General features: G+C 51.7%; 7 protein-coding genes across 7 annotated transcripts; 4 read left to right on the forward strand and 3 right to left on the reverse strand.

The window, feature by feature from the left end:
- Positions 1-1852: 1852 nt before the first annotated feature.
- On the forward strand, positions 1853-2296 carry CTHT_0019060 (uncharacterized protein; the record flags this gene model as incomplete). Its single annotated transcript, XM_006692332.1, has 2 exons — positions 1853-1927; positions 1997-2296. The coding sequence occupies 2 exons, from the start codon at positions 1853-1855 to the stop codon at positions 2294-2296; spliced, it is 375 nt and encodes a 124-aa protein (XP_006692395.1).
- Positions 2297-5821: 3525 nt separating this feature from the next.
- Positions 5822-6325, forward strand: CTHT_0019070 (uncharacterized protein; the record flags this gene model as incomplete). The annotated part of the gene is made up of 2 exons (XM_006692333.1): positions 5822-5908; positions 5975-6325. The coding sequence occupies 2 exons, from the start codon at positions 5822-5824 to the stop codon at positions 6323-6325; spliced, it is 438 nt and encodes a 145-aa protein (XP_006692396.1).
- A 2648-nt stretch (positions 6326-8973) lies between these two features.
- Positions 8974-10055, forward strand: CTHT_0019080 (putative carbohydrate binding protein; the record flags this gene model as incomplete). Its single annotated transcript, XM_006692334.1, has 2 exons — positions 8974-9497; positions 9554-10055. 2 exons carry the CDS (start codon positions 8974-8976, stop codon positions 10053-10055), a joined length of 1026 nt encoding a protein of 341 aa, XP_006692397.1.
- Positions 10056-10152: 97 nt separating this feature from the next.
- CTHT_0019090 (DNA ligase-like protein) lies at positions 10153-12798 on the reverse strand (the record flags this gene model as incomplete). The annotated part of the gene is made up of 2 exons (XM_006692335.1): positions 10153-11707; positions 11840-12798. 2 exons carry the CDS (start codon positions 12796-12798, stop codon positions 10153-10155), a joined length of 2514 nt encoding a protein of 837 aa, XP_006692398.1.
- A 735-nt stretch (positions 12799-13533) lies between these two features.
- CTHT_0019100 (uncharacterized protein) lies at positions 13534-14467 on the forward strand (the record flags this gene model as incomplete). Its single annotated transcript, XM_006692336.1, has 2 exons — positions 13534-13697; positions 13888-14467. 2 exons carry the CDS (start codon positions 13534-13536, stop codon positions 14465-14467), a joined length of 744 nt encoding a protein of 247 aa, XP_006692399.1.
- Positions 14468-14826: 359 nt separating this feature from the next.
- CTHT_0019110 (uncharacterized protein) lies at positions 14827-16178 on the reverse strand (the record flags this gene model as incomplete). Its single annotated transcript, XM_006692337.1, has 3 exons — positions 14827-15778; positions 15851-15981; positions 16056-16178. 3 exons carry the CDS (start codon positions 16176-16178, stop codon positions 14827-14829), a joined length of 1206 nt encoding a protein of 401 aa, XP_006692400.1.
- A 360-nt stretch (positions 16179-16538) lies between these two features.
- On the reverse strand, positions 16539-18493 carry CTHT_0019120 (uncharacterized protein; the record flags this gene model as incomplete). Its single annotated transcript, XM_006692338.1, has 6 exons — positions 16539-16783; positions 16842-17841; positions 17895-18131; positions 18194-18215; positions 18278-18372; positions 18452-18493. 6 exons carry the CDS (start codon positions 18491-18493, stop codon positions 16539-16541), a joined length of 1641 nt encoding a protein of 546 aa, XP_006692401.1.
- Positions 18494-18918: the final 425 nt, after the last annotated feature.

Raw genomic sequence — 18918 nt, forward strand, 5'->3', positions numbered from 1 at the left:
CGCAAAACCCTACCTTCCTCTTTTAGAAGGTGGGGTGATCTGCAAGATCGGTGTGCGGCTCGTCCCGAGACATCTCACCAACATTGAGAGACGCATGTCGTTGCGTGGCCTCTGCTGTGCGACAAATTCTGAAACGAGTGTGCCTCTACCATTTTTAATTTTTGTTGTGATATATTCTCTGGTTGACACATCTGTGTTGCCAACAGTGAGATCGAAATTGACCCGAGTCTTGATCACGATCCTTGTCACCGTGAAGCTCGTGCTTAGTGTCACGACCAACAATGACTCTATCTGGGCGAGTAGCTTCCGTGCAACTCACTGATCAGAGTAGAAGGGAGTTGTGACCCATCGAACTCGGATATCCGTCCGCAACAACTGAACATTGGGAAAGCGTTCCTCAACACCCAAAGATATTGACTCTCAAGAGTCCGTGCTGTTGAGGAAGAAGGAAGGGAAGCCACAAGAGTGCATGAGATGTATATAGATTCCAAGCAGGGTCATCTGGCCCAAGAAACTCTCCAGTTATCAATACAAACAGTTGCTTACCAACCGGTGGCCACAACAGCCACTTTGGTTGTGTGAGAACTCCTGTCTCTCAACCCAGCAGCCTGGCAACTCTCAAACCCATCTCAGGAGGTCTGTCTGGGTCATCAGTTGTGCGCCAGACGGGCATCATAAGCGCTAGGGGACCTTGTAGCTCACATTTGTCGCAGTAATTGGTTCCTAAGTATAACCATTCACATGCGGTGCCCTCCTGCGTCAACCTACAAGCTTTGAAGCCTGAAGAGATTCTTAATCTGATGAAGAAAATAAAATTAGCTACTGAAGCACTTTTTAAGTAAAGTCTGTATGCTCATAACTTCAAGAGAGGTGTTCTGTCGACAAGTCTCTTTGACTAGCTACCTATAACGGACTGGGCTATTATTTCCGTCCGTTCCCTGAGCTTGTCTCCGCATTCTAATAGGATGATCGATGATGATCTCCTGCTTGCGGACATCTTTGATCCACTGTTCTACAATCTCAGAGACTCCGTCGTCGCAATCTTGACACAATATCTGATGATTCGTTAATAACTAGACTGCGACTTTGCAATGCAAAGTTACCCGTGATATTGCAGAATTATTGGCTAAAATTTTCTCAAATCAACGCAGATCAATCTAACCCCTTCTTAATCCGATCTCCAAACGAACAGAAGTATCTTACCACCGTCCAGTATTTCCTGCTTAGCAGTCACAGCCAAACAATAAGAATCAATGCTAGCTACACGAATCGGTCTCATTTATTAATGAAAGTCTTGTAGACATGGGCATATCCTACCATAACCGGCAATTGACGAGCGGGGACTTGACGAAAGCCATGTTGAAGCGAGAGGCCATGAATATTAACTCCTATACGTATGGTTAATGTCCTCAAACTAGCACTACTACGTTATCTCTGGAAATAACTTCATGCCTCTCTGGACCCGGATACGGTGCTGGTGTAAGCATACATGGCTACATATTTTTTTTTTTTTGCAAAATCAGCAAATGTGCATACTTGCTATTAATCGTGGGTGCGGTACCTGCAGCAACGTCTGGGAGGGTAGGCTCCAAACCCCATCCAAATCCACTTCCACTTCAGATCTCACACTCTTCCCTTCCCTTTCATCTGATTTCAGAAACGAAACCTTTCTTCAAACACCCAAATGTATTTCTTGAGAGATTTTCGTTGCCTTCTGCATCACTCTGGTCACTTTCTTTGAAGCGACTTACTCCGTCCTACTTGATCAATTGCAAACATTCAGTTTGACCTAATCCTTCCCATCCACGGCCAGCTTCTCTAACCAAGTAGCTTCGCGGATCAGATCAGCAAAATGTCTGCCTGGCCTACCAATAACTCCAACAATCGCCCGCCTCGCGAAACGGGCTTCCTCGACGCCAGCAATCTGGTAACTAAACCTCCTTGGTTCTCATACCTTCCTCCTCTCGCGATATCCTGACTCATCATCCGGTACTAGCTTCCCGGGGTGTGCGCCGGGTGCGCCCGCAACTTTGAGCCAGCTATGCAAGAAATGACAGAGTCACTCATCGACATGCGCTCCGCGTTGGTACGCTTCTACCGCGCCATGGACTACATGCGTAAGAATTTGAAGCCCGAGGCGATGGTACACAAGCACCGTCTCGAAATGTATGAAATGCAGAAGGAGAATTCCAAGCTCCTTGATCAGGTCAAGAAACTGAGGGAGGAGAACCGGCATTTGAAGGAGCTCTTGGGGTGTCAGACGCACGGACAACAGGCCGATGAGCCGAAGAAGTAGGTGAGTGTTACTTTGATCGCTTATGACGTTGGTTTTGCAGTATGAGTTAAGGTTAACCGCGACTGTTTCAACACTCTGAGGCCTCCGCTGAGCAAGTCGAGACTGACATCAAGAGTAAAGGCGCTGAAGCCAACAAGGATGATTTCATCCTGTTCAGGATCGCCTGAAGGGTAAAGGTTGTGATGCTGGTCGCTCTTCTGGGGCTAACAGACAATCTTGAAAGACATTGGGGAGTGCAACTAATACCACAGGCACTTAGATTTTCTGGATCCATTACTCAACGCTATGGACTTGAAAGATGTGAGCTTTGAACAGGTTGCGGGCCATTTGCGTCCTTGTACGCCCTCGTCATCGTGACACAACCTCCAAACATCAATTCAATATCTGTCAAAGCGAGTATGTTACCGCTAGATTTCTCCATGGTCTCTCATACTTCTCTTGAAAGCAGTCAAGGACCATCTCTAGGGTGGCGGAATGTTCCAAACATGACTAAAGCGAGACGTCTAAAACGCACCGAGATATACCTGGTTGTACATCTCAAGACAAATATCACATAATCCTACATATCCTGTTGGTACAAGCTCAAGGGCAAAAAGGGCTGCCTCATTCATGACCTGCGTTCTCAAGAGCATGCGGGAGCCTACAAATGTTACCTCCATGTGAGTTGACATTCAACAGTCCTGTGTCCCGTAACCAAAGTAACGCCTCAAAATCCACAATATGGGCTTTTATAGTGGCTTCTCAATTGATCAGTTTGGTCACGTTCAGGTTCAGAATATAGGAGACTCGAGTTCTCCGGTTTTCCGTGATATATGTATGGCATCCAATCAGTGCATCGTGGTCAAGACAGAAAAAAAATGATTGCCAAAATTCTCCTCAATTGTTTTGTGATCAAATATTTCCAAGTCAGCTCCGTGATTTGTGAGATCATTGGCCAAAAATAAGATGCTCTGGATCTGCCAAATCCTTTGACCCGCGATGAAGATCGAGCTCTGGATCTCAAAAGTTTGGTGGGCTTGTAATCAAGGTTCTGATCGCACTGTACGGACTGTGTTACTTTTTGCGGCTGCATGCCAAGATCACCAATCCAGATCAATGCGGGACGAGCCGCGCCCCCACCGCGTCGGGTCGCCCCACTTTTCTGATTAGGGCTGACCCCTCAACGTGCGCAGGGGTTTGGAGGACGTCGGATCAGTGACGACCATGCAACAACATTCAGTAGTATTGATGATCTCGGATGCCAAGTGATTCAAGTAGTTCATACAAAAAGCAACTGGTTTCTTCCCCGAGGTTGTTCCAGTTAGCTTTAGAACTATGAGATTTTCCCTTCGGAACCATGTCTCACTTCTGTCTAGACATAAGTCTGGCATTGGAGAGGTAGGGTACGCATGAGGGTAGAACTTCTACCATAGTGTGGCTACCACTCCCTGAATTGAGAAGTACAGAAATTGTCACAACTGGACATATTGGCTCATAAACTTATTGTTCTGTGTTATCTATAACATGTATGCGGGAAAGAGATTCTCTTGGTTTCTCTATACACCCGTACATTTACTTGTAACTCTGACGGTTTGCGAACCATGTCATCTACTTGAGTCCAAATTTGAGAACGGTTCAGGATTCAATGGCATGAGATATCAAATAGCAGATTCGATGCAAAGAGGCAGGCTTTGTCTAGCCTCGATATACCACTCATTTTCACTTTGGTCTTGGCTCATTGTCCGTTAAGTCCCGAAAGTCAAGTATGATAAAGAGAAACAGTATCTCTGCAATATATTATCGTAATTAAACGGTTTAGTTCATCATCGTTTTCTGCAGTAAATTTGGTGTACAGCTTTTAAATGACGTCAATCCCTAAACGCTTCATGTGGTTAGGGACGAAGACAATCGCCTAGATGCTTGATGGTGCAACACTGGCAAGCTGTCGATTTTTGTTCTACTTTCATTTTAGCCGAATGGTCATTCCCAGCTGTAAATTGCTTCTTCTGGCTCTGATGGAATCAACGAATGCGGACTGGATGAGTCTTTGCCTACAATTTCTGAGCGCTGCTGGATGGGGCTGGGTGAATCTGGAATATCGTGGCTGAAATAATGATGAGCTGGATCAAAAATGGGCGTAGCATGGTTGAAATTTCTGATTTTCCGGATCGGAAAATTGACCAGCGAGATCAGGAGTTGGCGAAGAGGGTGTAAATCATGCGGGAGCATCTGCAGTCCGGAGGTGTACGCCTGTAGTTGGCAGACGTGCATTGACCACCTCCCAGACTTATAAATATATTTGAATTTACGGAATACCTCTTTTTTTCTCATTCCGGCCAGACCAGCCGACCAATTCTTCGCCTTTGCCTTCGGCCTTTGCCCTTTGCTTCGGCAGTCTGGTTTCCTCTGCCGCCCTCGCCAAACCTTTTTTTTCCAACAATGCTGAACACCTGGAGCCGCCGCGAGCGCGCCAAGTTCCGAGCTCAACATGAGGCCCAATACGTAAGCCCTTTCTACTTTCTGCTACGGTGCTAAGTTTCTGCCACTACCAAAACACCTGTTTGGGCGTAGAATCACAATTGCCATCTTTTTAAGTTGCTCTTTGCCGTCACTTGCCAACAGGTTGGCTTCTCGCCAGGCTGTGACGTGACATGCCTGGAACCATGACTAAGTCTAAGGGGTCTGTGCATAGTCGTGATATACTTGGAGCCAAGCCGGCTTCGATACCGATCTCAGTTGACTATAGAATGAAAACTTGACTCTGTTGGTCTGCTTCGGGCGCCTGGCAAGTGTCTGGAGGGCTGGGGATATTGGACCTGCGGCTGATAATGGCGTACAGCAGAGCACCTCTTTTGATAGTGATATGCTGGGACCGGCGGGCGAAGAGTGATGCAGTATCAGGAGCCTCTGGTCACCAGGAGACTTATTCAGCTTTGATTAACACCTTCTGACTTTTTTTTTTTTTGCAGAACTCTTCTTCGTCTTCAGCGCTTGGGAATCAGCCCATGCCCAACGACTCTTTGGTAGGTCCTTTACTTCTTTGTTTTATCTTTCCCCCTCCTCTATCGTCATACACCAGAGTACACACTCACTCCCCTGTGGAGAATCTATTCAATTCTGCCGAGCACTAGCTGACCTACAGACTTCATCGCCGATCAACCCTTTCTTTTCTAGTGGCGCTTGCTTTTCTTCTTCTGTAAGTCCAACTCCTTTCATTCCCTCAACCTCAGTTTACCTTTTCCATCTTGCATTTACCATCTTTCATCTCCCATCTGTGTTCCATGTTCCCATCTCCCATATTGACCAAGAATGTCCTGCTCATACATTTACAGAAATGTTCTTAATTTTCACCAAGCTCGTCCCGTGCCTTCGAGTTCTTCGGTAAGCCCTATCAACCTCTGCCCCACACGCAATCTACTCTGTCATTTACCCTCATCTCTCCCTTCGCCCACACACACTTCGGCATGTTGATGACCCAGATTATAGGATAGCTTCGCGTGTTCTGTTGGTTCGGCTTACCAGCTCAACAGGTGTTTTTCTGACAAGATGTGTTCACAGACTTCAAACAATGAGCAGTCGCGTGAGGCTGCTTCATCCAACACTTCTTCTGCTGGTGTTACCGGCAATGAGGATGTAAGTCAAACTATCAATTTGCTCGCTTTGTCTCAGAATGTTAACATTCGGGATTTTCCCAACCAGAACAAAGATCCCTTCGACGTTGCTGGGCTGCTGGCGGCGCTCGCCGATGCATTGTCGCGCTCTGAGGGGAGGGACGCTGCGCTGGCCGCCATCCGAGCGGCATGCAGTGGCACCGGCAAGCACCCGGCCCAGCAACAGCAGCGAGTGGGCTGGCGGGACGTGGCCCTGCTCCAGCGCATAGAGGCGTTAGAGCGCGACAATTCTGCACTCCGCAAGGAGCTCATCGTCATTGCTGAGCTTCGCAACGGCATTGCAGAGCTCCGCGATGCTGTCTCGAAGCTCCGCGGCCACATGGAGACTCTGTCCAGGCAACTGGACGGGGTCTTCATCAATTTTTATAACATGATGTGAGGCCCTGTAAGTTCCTCCTTCGCTCACACTCTAAACCCTCGTACCCGGCCATTGCCTAAACTGCCATCGTCTTGCAGACCACAAAGTCGTCGCTCCTCCTGTGCCGCGCCCTTCGTCAGCCTTTTTCTTCTCATATATCAATATTTGTAATAAGATATGCCATTTTTGATCTATGCTTGTCTCTCTAATGCTTGCACCATGCTGTCATCATTACTTTGCTACACATTTGAGGAGCATCTTACTTCCACGTCGACTATTTCCTTTGCCCCAGTCCCCGGAATTCCGTGAAGTTGCATACCTTCGTTTATGCGGGCAGCTTATAAATAGCTCCTTCACTGCTGATCCGCCATACTTGCCTTACTGCTCCCCTACTCCATCAGCCCTCTCACGTTTGAGGTTTAGATATACGTGATCGTTACCGTTGTTACCCAACTGTGGCCAATATCAATGTTCTATCTTTCACCAAGATTCCCAACGTGAACGATTCAGGCTGCCGGCCTTTGATAATTAGACCTTGTCACAGACCTTGTGGCAGACCTTCCATGCAAACGATTTAATCCAAACGGACTCGGCAATCTCTCAGACGAAGCCGAGCTGCTCCGACATCACGACGTCTAGAATTGTTGCAAGATATCCTAAGAAGCTTTGGTCTCTAAAGCAACAACGGTCCCTCGCCGACTCTATTGCTCACGGATCCTTGAAATAGGCAGTATTGGACCGAATGCACCTCATCACGCTTCTACATTTTGCACTGATATTATACATCATCCATGGTCTCATCTCGTGCCAAATCTCACTTGTTTTTGTGCTCCTTATATCTACGGTACTATCATTTGTCATTTGTTGACTGCTTTCGAAAGTGGCATTCGCCGACAGGACTGGAAGCTGAATGCCTCCGCTCTCCTGAGCTAGAGAAGTTGACCATCTTGAATCCCTAACAATGACTCTTGATTCACTCCTGGTGTCGAATACTTCAGCCTTCCAAACTCGAGCAACCAAACATATATCCTGATAGCAGCGAACAGGTTAACTCGCCGCTTGAGTCTTCCTTGGTAAAGGTCGACATCGTCAAAACCATCGGCTTACGCCCCTTGGTGGTGCCCTCCGCTCGGTGCTGAGCGCCCACACCGTGTTTGGTCTTTAGGGAGGCAAAGTCAAGTATGATACCCGGCTCAAAACCGCCATGTTTCTTGACCTGGCTGACAACCACGTACGCCAGGCCAGACTAAAAATCTTTCTCTGAGATGTTCATGACTGCCTGATCAATAGTAACTACTCCCTGACGTTTGTGAATCATGATGGCAAAAGGCTGTCATCAAGGGAAACTGAGAGCCTATTGACCGGTGGTGTGTCTTCGATGCTATATAATGCTAACCTAGAAAGATGTGAAGTAAATCTAGATAAATGTTGGGCTGATTGAGAGACAGCGACAAATCAATAGGGAACACAGGGCTACCTTAGATCAAAGTCAGCACTGTTGATGCTGTGCCATCATAGTTGTTCGGTCGGTTTATATTGCTTCTGGACAAGCAAACAATCGGCTTATGTTGCACGCTTTTTGCGGATGTTACGCATCAGATATCTCCAGGGGAGTCTCAATACGTGGGCTGGGCTAGGTACCGTGACTTGTACTTGATTAACCATCGGATTGAGCTTCTGGATAGGAGCAAGGCTGAATTGCTGAGATTGGAGCATGGGAGCATCAGCCGTATATATAATAAAGCTGTCCTCACGTTTGCTATGGATCGGATGGCTCTTCGCAAGTGGGAGCAACAAAGGCATGACGAGTAGAAATAACAGCCATTGTTGATATTATAACAGTGAGAACAGATAGAGAGAGAATGCAGAAACAAGATAATATCATCTGTAACGTTCAGTTCCATGGGCACTCCTGCCTTGGTCGGTCGTTGATCCCAGCAATGACCAACTGGAAAGCAACGGATAGCCACAAATTGCCTCGTCGATCAGCCTGTGTCTTTAATCAATGAACATACCGGTAACTGTAACAACCACATATCAGCCATCCAGTAGCTTCCAAGCATCCTAACTTAACAGTCCGCAATCCTCATCCATTCGTCGTCCTGTTTCCCTGCGGTTTATTCCCCAGGCAATCAAAGGGCATCCCCGCCATGATGCTTAACACTCCCAACCCTAACCCTTGATCGCTACCCACCAGCCCCATGCTGCTCTCTGAGCTCACCGAGCTCCACCAGGAAGAGGGGCGCGGCCTCCATCACGAAAATAGGCTGAAATCAGGAAGATGTCAGCGGGTGGGTGACAGGGCTCCTGGGGGACCACAGGCATGTCATGTGCGACAGACCGAGCGCAGAATGCGGCCGTGCAGTCGTGCCGTCGCTCCCGTCGCATCAGGGTCAGGGCCAGCAGCAAGATGGCACGGAGTTCCGGCTTGTCCTTCCTAAACATGACGAGGGGGAGCATTGGATTGCGCTATGCTCCCCCACCTGCCGAAGGATGACCCATTGAATGAGGGGGAGAAATAAAACACGCGCCGTGCCACGACAGTGACGGGATTCCGTGCTCTTTTTTCCTCTTCTTCTGTTGCTGCATTTTCCCCCTCACCTGGCTCGTTGACATCACCCTACCGTCAATCCTTTACCCCCAAACCAAGACCCCAAAAAATAGCCAAAATGTCCGACGCCCCCGTCTCCTTCCTTCCCTACGGTGCAATCATCCAGTCGCTGAACGTCGGCGGGCTCAATATCGTGCAGGGCTTCCCGCGCCAGGAGGACTATGAGAAGTTCAACTTCCCCTATTTTGGCGCGACCATTGGCCGTGTCGCGAACCGCATCAAGGGCGCTCAGCTCGACAGCATCAATGGTGGCAAGACCTATGCGCTGGCAAAAAACAACGGCCCTAACAACCTACACGGCGGCAATGTTGGCTGGGACAAGAAGGTGTGGAATGGGCCGACTCCGATGGGTATCAGGCAGATTCCTGGACTAGGAGAGATCGAGGGTGGTGAGAGCGTAAAGTTCGATCTGGTTAGCCCTGATGGTGAGGAGGGTTTCCCTGGTACTGTAGAGGTCAGCGTGGTGTATACCGTTGGCAAGCAGCAGCAGGATGGTAAGGAGGTGATTGTGCTGGGTATGGAGTATGAGGCTGAGCTGGTTGGCGGTGCTGAGGAGACGGTCGTTAACCTGACGAACCACTCGTGAGTTCCCAAGAATATCAAGAAGGTCCGTAGAGACACTGAGCTAACGGAACCAGCTACTTCAACCTCTCCGGCGCCCCTACCATCGAAGGCACAGTCGTCACCCTCTGCACAAACACCCACCTCCCGCTCGACGACGGCGGCATCCCCATCGCCGGCCCCGCTCCCTTCCCCAAGGTCGAGGGCAACACACCTTTCGTTCTGGGCGCTGTCGATCCCGATATTGATGACTGTTTCGTTGTCAACACCGACAGCAAAACCATCCCGATCGACACTCGCAACGAGAAGCTCGTCAAGCTGGTCGAGGCGCACCACCCTGACTCCAAGGTTCACCTTGAGGTGTACAGTACCGAGCCGGCCTTCCAGTTCTACACGGGCAAGTACATTGATGTGCCAGAGGTTCCTGGCGCTCTGGCGAGGGGTAAAAGGAGTGGTTTCTGTGTTGAGCCGAGCCGGTATGTGAACGCGATCAATGTGGAGGAGTGGAAGAACCAGGTGCTGCTGAAGAAGGGCGAGAAGTACGGCTCCAGGATTGTGTACCGCGCTTGGAGGGAGTAGAGAAGTTCTGGGGATCGATTGGCTGTACAATATTGCTTTGATTTCGAGTTGGTATATCCTGAAGTGAACACAGCAATTTCCCACGACGGTCCTCATCTTACTCTTCCTCAATCTCTACTCCCTCTGCTTCCTCCCTATGTCTCTTCCCATTCCCCCGATCCATCTGCTTTCTCCATATCCTCACGAGCACCTCACTTGAACTCGCCTCCTCAACCCCTTTATCCTCCCTCTTCCTCAAAAACCTCGGAAACCGCAAACTCAACCCTCTGTCCTCCACCGCCATCCCCATCCCCGCCGTATACGTTGGACTAACAGTCACATCAGCAAACGCCACCTCCCACACCTCGCACGGCTCAAACCACACATCCGGCTCTGGCCCGCTGTACTCGATCCATCCCGGCCTCCGGGGATGAGTATTCTTCCTCTCGCCTGTAACCTCCCCATCATCATAAAACTCCCGCATGGCTCTGTAGAACGCGTCAGTAAATCCAGACATGCACTTACAGACCGCCTCGAGGGCGCCAGTCTCGTCGTTCCGGACTGCGAGCAGGATGGGCGACCACCAGCGGGCTTTGCGGCCCTGCCCATGCCAGGCTGCGATCGGGACGAGGTCAAGGGTGTCGGAGTGCGAGGCGGTATAGTCTTTTTTGACTTTGAGCCAGGACTCAAGGCGCTTGTCGGGTTGGTAGGTTGAGAGGAGGGGCTTGCGGCGGGGCTTCTTTTCGGCGAGGGAGGGCTTGGAGCCTTTCTTGCTTGGGGAGGGGGTTGAGTCGGGATCAGGCAGGGCTGGGTCCTCGTCGTTGCCAAGGGCTGCGTTGGTGAGGTCGGCACCGGGCTCAGGGTCTAGTAGCTTGACCATGATTCCTTCGCATTTGTCCTCGACAGCTTTCTTAAAGAATTCTTGGATTGCTTCTGCGTCTTCGCTTGTCGCATCCTGGCTCTTAACCCAGGTGAACTTCCCAGGGACTTCCTTGAATTTGGTCCTCAGAAGCTCCCTCCTGCGACGAAAGGGCTCTTCCAACAACGCCTTTCCATTCAGATACATGAGATCAAAGGCGAACAAACAGACATCAACCTTCACCTTGCTCAGGTCAACATCTTTCCTCCCGCGACCTGCGAGCGTCTGAAATGGCATCAATGCCCCTGTCACCTTGTCAACGGCGACAACTTCGCCCTCGAGGATGAAGCCCTCCACTTCATCCTCTTTGATTTGTGGGATGAGAGCTACCAGATCGGGATATTGTCCCGTGATGTTCTCCAAGTGGCGAGAGTATATGGACACATGGCCATCAGATGAACAATGAACCTGTGCTCGTTGTCCATCATACTTGTATTCACAAGCAAAGGCACGACCTTCCAGCCGTGAAAGAACTTCAGCCAAGTCACGGGTAATGCTCCCCAGCATAGGGCGAAGAGGTGTGTGCAGAGTAAGTCCACATTTCTCCAGCAAGATGTCGGCAGAGGAGATCCCATGGTTTAAGAGGGCTGGTATCAGGGCATTATAGTCTGGATGACGCGCGAAGAGGGTCTTGAGCAAGGTCTCAGTTTTGGCATAGATAGCGGCAAGAGAGTCCTTTTTGAGTTTGCGAAGCTCTTCTTGAGTATACGGGACGTTGTATGAAGCATTTGGAGGGATGGAGAGCAAGAAAGCTCTGGACAGAGCGATCAGTAGAGTTGTTCCGACAGCACCTATGCGTAGCTGTGTGATGTGAGCCAGCGTTCGGCGTAATGCTGTTGAGGAGATTGGATGACTTACATGCTGACAAAGCGTCCTCACCACGTACCGACTCTCCTCACCACCCCTAGCATCCTGCAACAACCGATCGACAATTCTCTGCTTGGTTTCTCCGCTCCCTGGCCCCTGAGCTTTCGCGATCTTCACCAAACTTTGATAGACGCCCTTAATAGTCAAAGGCTTTGGTTTCCGAAAGGTAAAGCCCCCCTTTTTCTTGGCTTCAAAGGCCACGTCTCCCGCATCGCCGACCTTATCATACAGTGCCTTCAGCGCCCTGTTATCCAATCCACAAGCCGTTTTCAGCGCTTTGGATATTGCCGCCCCGCCGATGCCGAGCTCCATACCCTGGACCCAAGGAGGTGCGATGGCGTTGGTAGAGAGCCATACTGCAGGGAGAAGGCTGTCTGGGTCTCCTTCGATGAGCAGTCGGAGGGTGTTGGTTAGGGTGTCAACAATCTTGATGCGAGATTGAGTGTTGTTGACAAGAGTGAAGCACCGTGTTAGGAGGGCGTAGGGAGCCCCAGATTCGGATGTCCAAGAGGGAAGAAGGCCTGGCAAACACTTGGATGGCGCGAAAGTCAGGGGATTCTCGTCGAGCGGAAGGGAAGCGACGAGTGGATCATCCGAGGATGGTGTTGCGGAGAGAGACAGGATATTCTGAGCAACGGTTGGCTTAGGTGTTGATAATTTTGTGGTATCTGGTGCTGCATCAGCCTGCGCAGACTTCTTGGGACTAGTAACTTGAGGTTGGACTGGCTCAGGAGGTTGTTGGCTTGCAGAGAAAACCCTCGCTTCGGCGTCGAACTCGGCCTGGAGCTTTTGAGCAAGCTTTTCATCGGTCAAGATCTGATCTGTCTGATCAATCTGGGTTGACGGTAGCGTCGGGTCCGGTGTTGAGGATGGTCTTGGGGAGCTTTTCTGATTCTGCTTTCCGAAAAAGTAATCAAGAGTTCGAGCTGGAGTCGAACCCTCGGATGCATTGTTCAACTTTCGCTTCTTTGGCGGCATTTTGGACGATTATGAGGAAAAACGGAACCCCATCTCAGAGGTCTACACAACGACTACAGTATATACGTCAATATCGTGAGGACTTCCGTAAAGCAAGTGGCCCAGGAGCCAGCGTAAGGAACGTTGGGCGGAAATAGAGGATTACAAGTAGCACGCTGGTGTTTACATAAGCCCAAAGAGCCTCATCATGAGGAATATGCATAAGACGCTCATGAATAGGAAAACCGAACGTGATTCAAGACATACGAGGAATGAGAATCAAAAGGGAGCACTGACCCAGTATTTCAAGTCTACACTAAGGGTGAAGCAGGTTCTGTTCAAGCCATTGCTCTCTTAGATATCTGGCGTGGAAAAAGACCTGAAGAAAATCAGATATCCATTTGAGTTTAGGGATCCGATAAACATCCATCACCGAGACATCAACTGTCCGTCTGCCTGGATAGACAGGCAATGACGTCGGACAGGCAGACGCGCTCCATCCGGGTGCCGCGCGACCCAGCCACGGAAGCACGTGCCTGCCAGGGGTAACCCCACCAGCACTAACCGCAAGATGCGCCCACAAAAAGGTTAGGCTTGGCGCAAAACCAAGCCCCACCTCGGCGATATTGTCCACAGTGATTGGGAAGGGCTCGCCAAAACACCCTGGCAGAGCCCCCCCCCTTCCCCAGCAACGCAAAAACGTTTTTGGATTTTTCCTCATCCCTCCAGAACCCCCCTCAACACCGGCCCCCCAAGATGAACGGCGAGGACCCCCAAGAGCGGCCAGAGCAGATCCGCAACATCATCAACGGGTTGGAGCGCTACAACCCGCAGGCCGCCGATATCCTCGAGGCCTACCTCACTCAGCAATGTGAGGAGAAGTTCACGGACTGCGCGAGCAATCGCGCGCTGCTCAAGCTGTACGTGCTTATATTACTTTTTCGAGCCCAACCCCAACTGGTCCTCTATGATGAGTCTTTTCTATACGCCTGACCGCAAGCGGATTAATTACCCTGCCTGCGACTGGAGTTCGTATATTAGCTCTATCTGAGAGGACTACCCCTCCCCCACGCCTCTCTGCTCTCTGTTCTCAGCATTGGGTCTCAATAGATCGCCTGCTCACATCCCCAACAGCTACCAGCTCAACCCCGACCGCATCAAAGATGAGGTCATCACAAACATCCTGGTCAAGGCCATGACGCAGTTCCCTTCGGCCCAGTTCGACCTGGCGCTGCATCTCCTGCTTCCCTCGCACACCTCCGCGGGCCCGAACTCGCCCTCGTCCGACCTCGCCGAGGCGATCAGCAAGCTGCGCGTGCTCAACGCCCAGCTGGAGGGCGCACAGTACGCCAAGTTCTGGGAGACGCTGGCCAGCGACGACATCTACGCGGACCTGACGGCCGACATCCGCGGTTTCGAGGAGACTATCCGGGTGCGCATCGCGGCGCTGGTGGGACAGGCCTTCCGTGAAATCCAGGCGAGCGTGCTGGAGAGCTGGCTCGGCTTCCGGAGCGTCGACGAGGTCAAGAAGTTTGTCGTCGAGACGTGCGGTTGGACAGTTGACGACGCCGGCGTTGTGCACGTGCCTAAGAACCCGGACAACGAGGCCAAGAAGATGGAGATCCGCGAGGACGTGTCCATCGACATGTTCAGCAAGGTCATCAGGCGGTCCTGGGAGGACAGCGCATAATTTCCCTGGCTGGGCTGGGTCAAGATGACACACTTTGCTCTCTCACTCCTGACGAAACGTAACATGGGCCTCGTATCATGACTTTTTTACCCTCTCCCGTTTTCTTTCGCATCTGGTGGTAAAAACTGCGTATCACGTATCACGTATATGGCGTTTGGGTTGTTCTGGCGGGCACGGGTCGCCGCGCCGCGGATGGGCTGGGGCTGCAAAGGGCCAAGGCAAACAAATGGGTGTCTGTCTGGATTACATGGGTTCTATGTTAATATCATAGCCTCATTGCGCAGATGCCAACACGATGAATGACTGGGACCGTTTCATAGCTTTCCCCATTTCGCACCGTACATGCCATTGTACCCCTCTCACCTCTTAACCGTCAACTCCTCCCACTGCACCCCAGCCCACTCCTCCACATACCCCGTCTCCCCATTCCTCTGTCCCCTTTCTGTACAATCCTTCTCGCACACACCCACAATAATCGTCCCCCAATCCATCCCCTCCGCAATATCATTATCTTCCTCCGACTCCAGCTGCTCAATCGCGTGCGGCGTCAGCTGCACCTCAAACACCCTATTCGCACCACAGTTGCTGCACCGTGGCATTCCTGGGCCGCCCGCCTTCAACAGCTTACCGACTGCATCGGCCTTGCTGTACAGCAACGGCTGGCCACCAAACTCATACCGGATGCATTGTTCTGGATTCTGCCCAACAATATCGGCGAACTTTTGGAAGGTCGTGTCCATGTTCGATTCGTAGGTCTCCTTATCCTCCTGGCCGCCGCCGCCGGAGCTGTCATCGTTATCAAGCTCCATCGGGACAGCGGCAGTGTTTTGTGTAACAGGAGGGGGAGTTGGGTCGAGGGCCTCGTACTCGGCGTCAGAGAGCCAGCGGACGGGGTAAGGCTTGGGTAGGTCGTTGGGAGAGGTTGGCCAGGGCTCAGGAGGAGGGGCTGGCCCATGAGAAACGGGTTGTTGGGGGTTGTTGAGGGAGAGGGTTTCAGCAAAGGTTTTGGGGAGGGCGTCGGCTGCATTTTGGGTTATTTCTTTCGTTTCTGGAGTATCGGCTGAAGAGGCAGGTTTTGCTGGCCCAAATGGGTTGACGCCAGAAGGCTTCGCCGTGAAGGGGTTCCCACCTGACCCTGATCCAGAACCCGTCATGAAGGGGTTCGCCTTAGCCGTCCCTCCAGTAGACGGCTTCACGCCGAAGATACTCTCTCCCAACCCCAGCTCAGATGCCTTAACCTCCTTTTTGGGTTCCGCCTCCTCAAGTTGTTTCCCTTGCTTCTTATGCTCAATCAACAACTCTTCGGAAACCCTGACGCCTCTCAGGGCGCGCACACAGCCTTCCTTGCGTCGACAGCTTCGTCTGCGACAGGAAAATACATACAACCGGCGTTCGTGACCAGGGAAACGGCCGGGGAGTTCGCCGTTCAGCTGGAGGAGGAGGACCATTAGGTCATTGCAGACCTTGCAGCGGGCAAGCCGTGCCGAGGGGGGATGGGAGGGGTCAATCCAGTCCTATTTAAACAGACAATCAGTTAGCAAGCGTCTAATCAAGATTTGTTATGGGATTGGAGAAATTTTGTGCATACAGGTGTCCCTCCCAACCGGCTAACCTCCTCGCCATTGGAATCAGTCGAGGCATAGCCCAGAAGAACGTTGGTCTCGGTGTACTCAACGTCGGATTCGGAGTCGCTGTCGTCGTAGGGGGCCATTTTTCTAGAATTTCTGTACAAAACACCCACTTGGAGCAAAAAAATTCCAACAGAAGGATAATTTGCCAACTTGTTTAGATTTGTTGGCGTTGCCTGTCGCAAGTCACCGTGCAGCTTCTCGGAAAATTTTGGTGGGGTCATTTTGCTACCCCGCCATTTCGCCCGCACTTCAGCGACAGCATTGACGTCCCCCCCAACCATGGAAACGGCCGCTCATAAGAGTTCACAGAGGCAAAATACTGTACACCACGCAGAACACATATCCAATCTGACACATCACACCTGTCCTGCATATATTCTTCTCTACCAGCAGTATTTTACAGGCTTCACAGATGCAATGCATTAACTGCTGCAACATATTTACTCCTCAACACCCTCCATTCCTCCCGGCCCTCCCGGGCCACCGCTGCGGCCCATCTGCCGCGCCTTGAGCAGCTCATCGCACAGCAGCAGGTTGGAAGCGATGCTCGAGCTGGACGCGATGCAGTTGCGCAGGACACGGAACGAGTCGAACACACCCTCCAGCACGGGATCCATAGGCTGACCGGTCTGGAGATCAATACCGGCCACGTTACCGGCACGAAGCTCGTCTTGCAGGAGAGCCACTGTAGATAGCTTAGCTACTGCCCAGAACTAGACAAACAGATGAGACAGTTTACTTACCAGCATCCTGCACGTCCAAGCCAGCGTTAGCTGCCAGAGTCTTGGGAATGACCAGCAGCGCATCGGCAAACGCCTCGACGCCAAACTTCGCCTTGCCCTTGACCGTCTTGAGGAACTCGTCGCTGCGCAGGTGCGCTGCGCATGCGACGTGGAAGGCGCCAGCACCGGGCACAACAGCCTTGTCGACAATGCAGTTATATACACTGCGCAGGCCGTCGCGTACGGCGTCGGTCACCTGGGTGATGGTGTGCTGATTGGGACCCTTGATCAGGATGGTCACAGACTTGGGGTCCTTGACATCCTCGACGAAAGTGTACTTCTCCTCGCCCAGCTGCTGCTCGTACACTAGGCCAGCCCAACCCAGCACGTCGGGTGACAGGTCGTCCACGCTGTTCTGCGCCACGCCGCCGCAAACGAGCTGCAGACGCTCCATGTTGCGCCTCTTGGCTCTCCGGAGAGCCAAAATGCCGTTCTTGGCCAGGACGTCGAGAGACAGGGGGTCGATACCCTTCTGGTTGATAACGACGAAGTTCTTGTTTGGGTCGTTGCCGCACACTTGCTTCTTGAGCTCGACGATCTTCTTGAGCTTGAGGTCGACAAACTTCCGTTCGCTCTCCACCAGCTTGTCGCGCTGTTCGGCGCTCGAGTAGAAGAAGCCGGAGTTGATCTCGGACTTCTCGTACTCCAAGCTGACGTTGAGGGTCAGGATATAGGCGTTTTCTACCCGCTTGGGCATGTCGGGGTGCCGAGCGCCGTGGTCGAGGGCAAGGCCGCGAATAAGTTGTGTGTCGGAAGCAGTCCGGTGTTGCATCTTCATGATTTCGATCATGTGCAAGTCGGGCTTAGCCGGGGGCTGGTATATGGCCAGAACGGCATCAACGATGCTGGGTGTGAGGTGTTGGGCAAGGCTAGAACTCAGCTTGGTTGATAGCGATGTCCTGGCAACATTGAGGAGAAGCTCACGGTCGATATCCTTGGGCAGCTTGAACTTGTCCAGGAACTACAGATCAATGTCAGTCATAGACAATGATATCATCAGTCTCCTGAACACACCTTGAGCGCCTCATTCTTGGCAATCTCGAAGCCATCGGTGATGATACGAGGGTGAAGCCCCTCCTGGATGTAGCGGTCTGCCTGCTTGAGGAGCTCGCCGACCAACAACACGACGGATGTTGTGCCATCGCCGCAGATATCGTCCTGAGCCGTCGCCGCGCGTGCGATCATAACAGCGGTAGGGTTTTGTATTTGCATCTCGCGGAGCAGGACATTGCCGTCCTTTGTCAGTTTGATCTTGACGGCGTCAGCATCTATTCGGGGTCATCTTGTCGGCTCGTTCATTTGGTTGACCGTACCTGGCCCGCGCCATCAACAAGCCTGCTCCAGTTAGCCCAAGTTCCAGTCCGCCAAACCAAACCATATAGGGAACTCTTTCATACATCTTGATGGTGCCCATGGGGCCCAGATTCGACTTCAGGACATCCTGGAGACCCTCACCGGCACTTATGTTGACACGAAGTGCCTCTTGCCTCCTCTGTAAACACGAACTGTCAGACTCTGGTCATCGACGCCCTCATCGACGCAGTCGTCTTCTTCTGGGGACAGGGGCGCACCCTCGACTCCGCTTTCGGGTTCAGGAGCTGTGCTGCTGACATGGCCGGGAATTATTGGCGACAAAATGGGTTCCAATGGACGGTCGGTCGGGATATGTGATTACTTTGCGGACTGTACAGCTGGAACGTTGTTGCTATCGCCGCCTCCTCGAACGTTAACTTTTTTTTTCCTTCGGTGTTGAGCTACCCAGGTTGCAGGCCGTGCAGGTTTGGGCGGAGGGGCAGCCAGCAGGCAGGGATGTCCCACAAGAAGCTCGGGCCAATGCAGCTGTGGATAGCCTGTGGAAAGCTCATGGAATCTGACAGTGACTGCCGGGCTGCCAGACCGCCCGCCATCACTGAACTGAGGGGCCACTGGTCTGAGGGGCCCAATCTTGGCTTATGTAAGCCGCCTGCCAGGGTTCACCACCCGTCCTAGGAGGGTTCTGGAATGCCGGGCAACGGCCGGCCCCGTCTCGAAACTCCTC

Source organism: Thermochaetoides thermophila, assembly GCF_000221225.1.
Source record: "Thermochaetoides thermophila DSM 1495 unplaced genomic scaffold scf7180000011815, whole genome shotgun sequence".
NCBI classification, from domain to species: domain Eukaryota; kingdom Fungi; phylum Ascomycota; class Sordariomycetes; order Sordariales; family Chaetomiaceae; genus Thermochaetoides; species Thermochaetoides thermophila.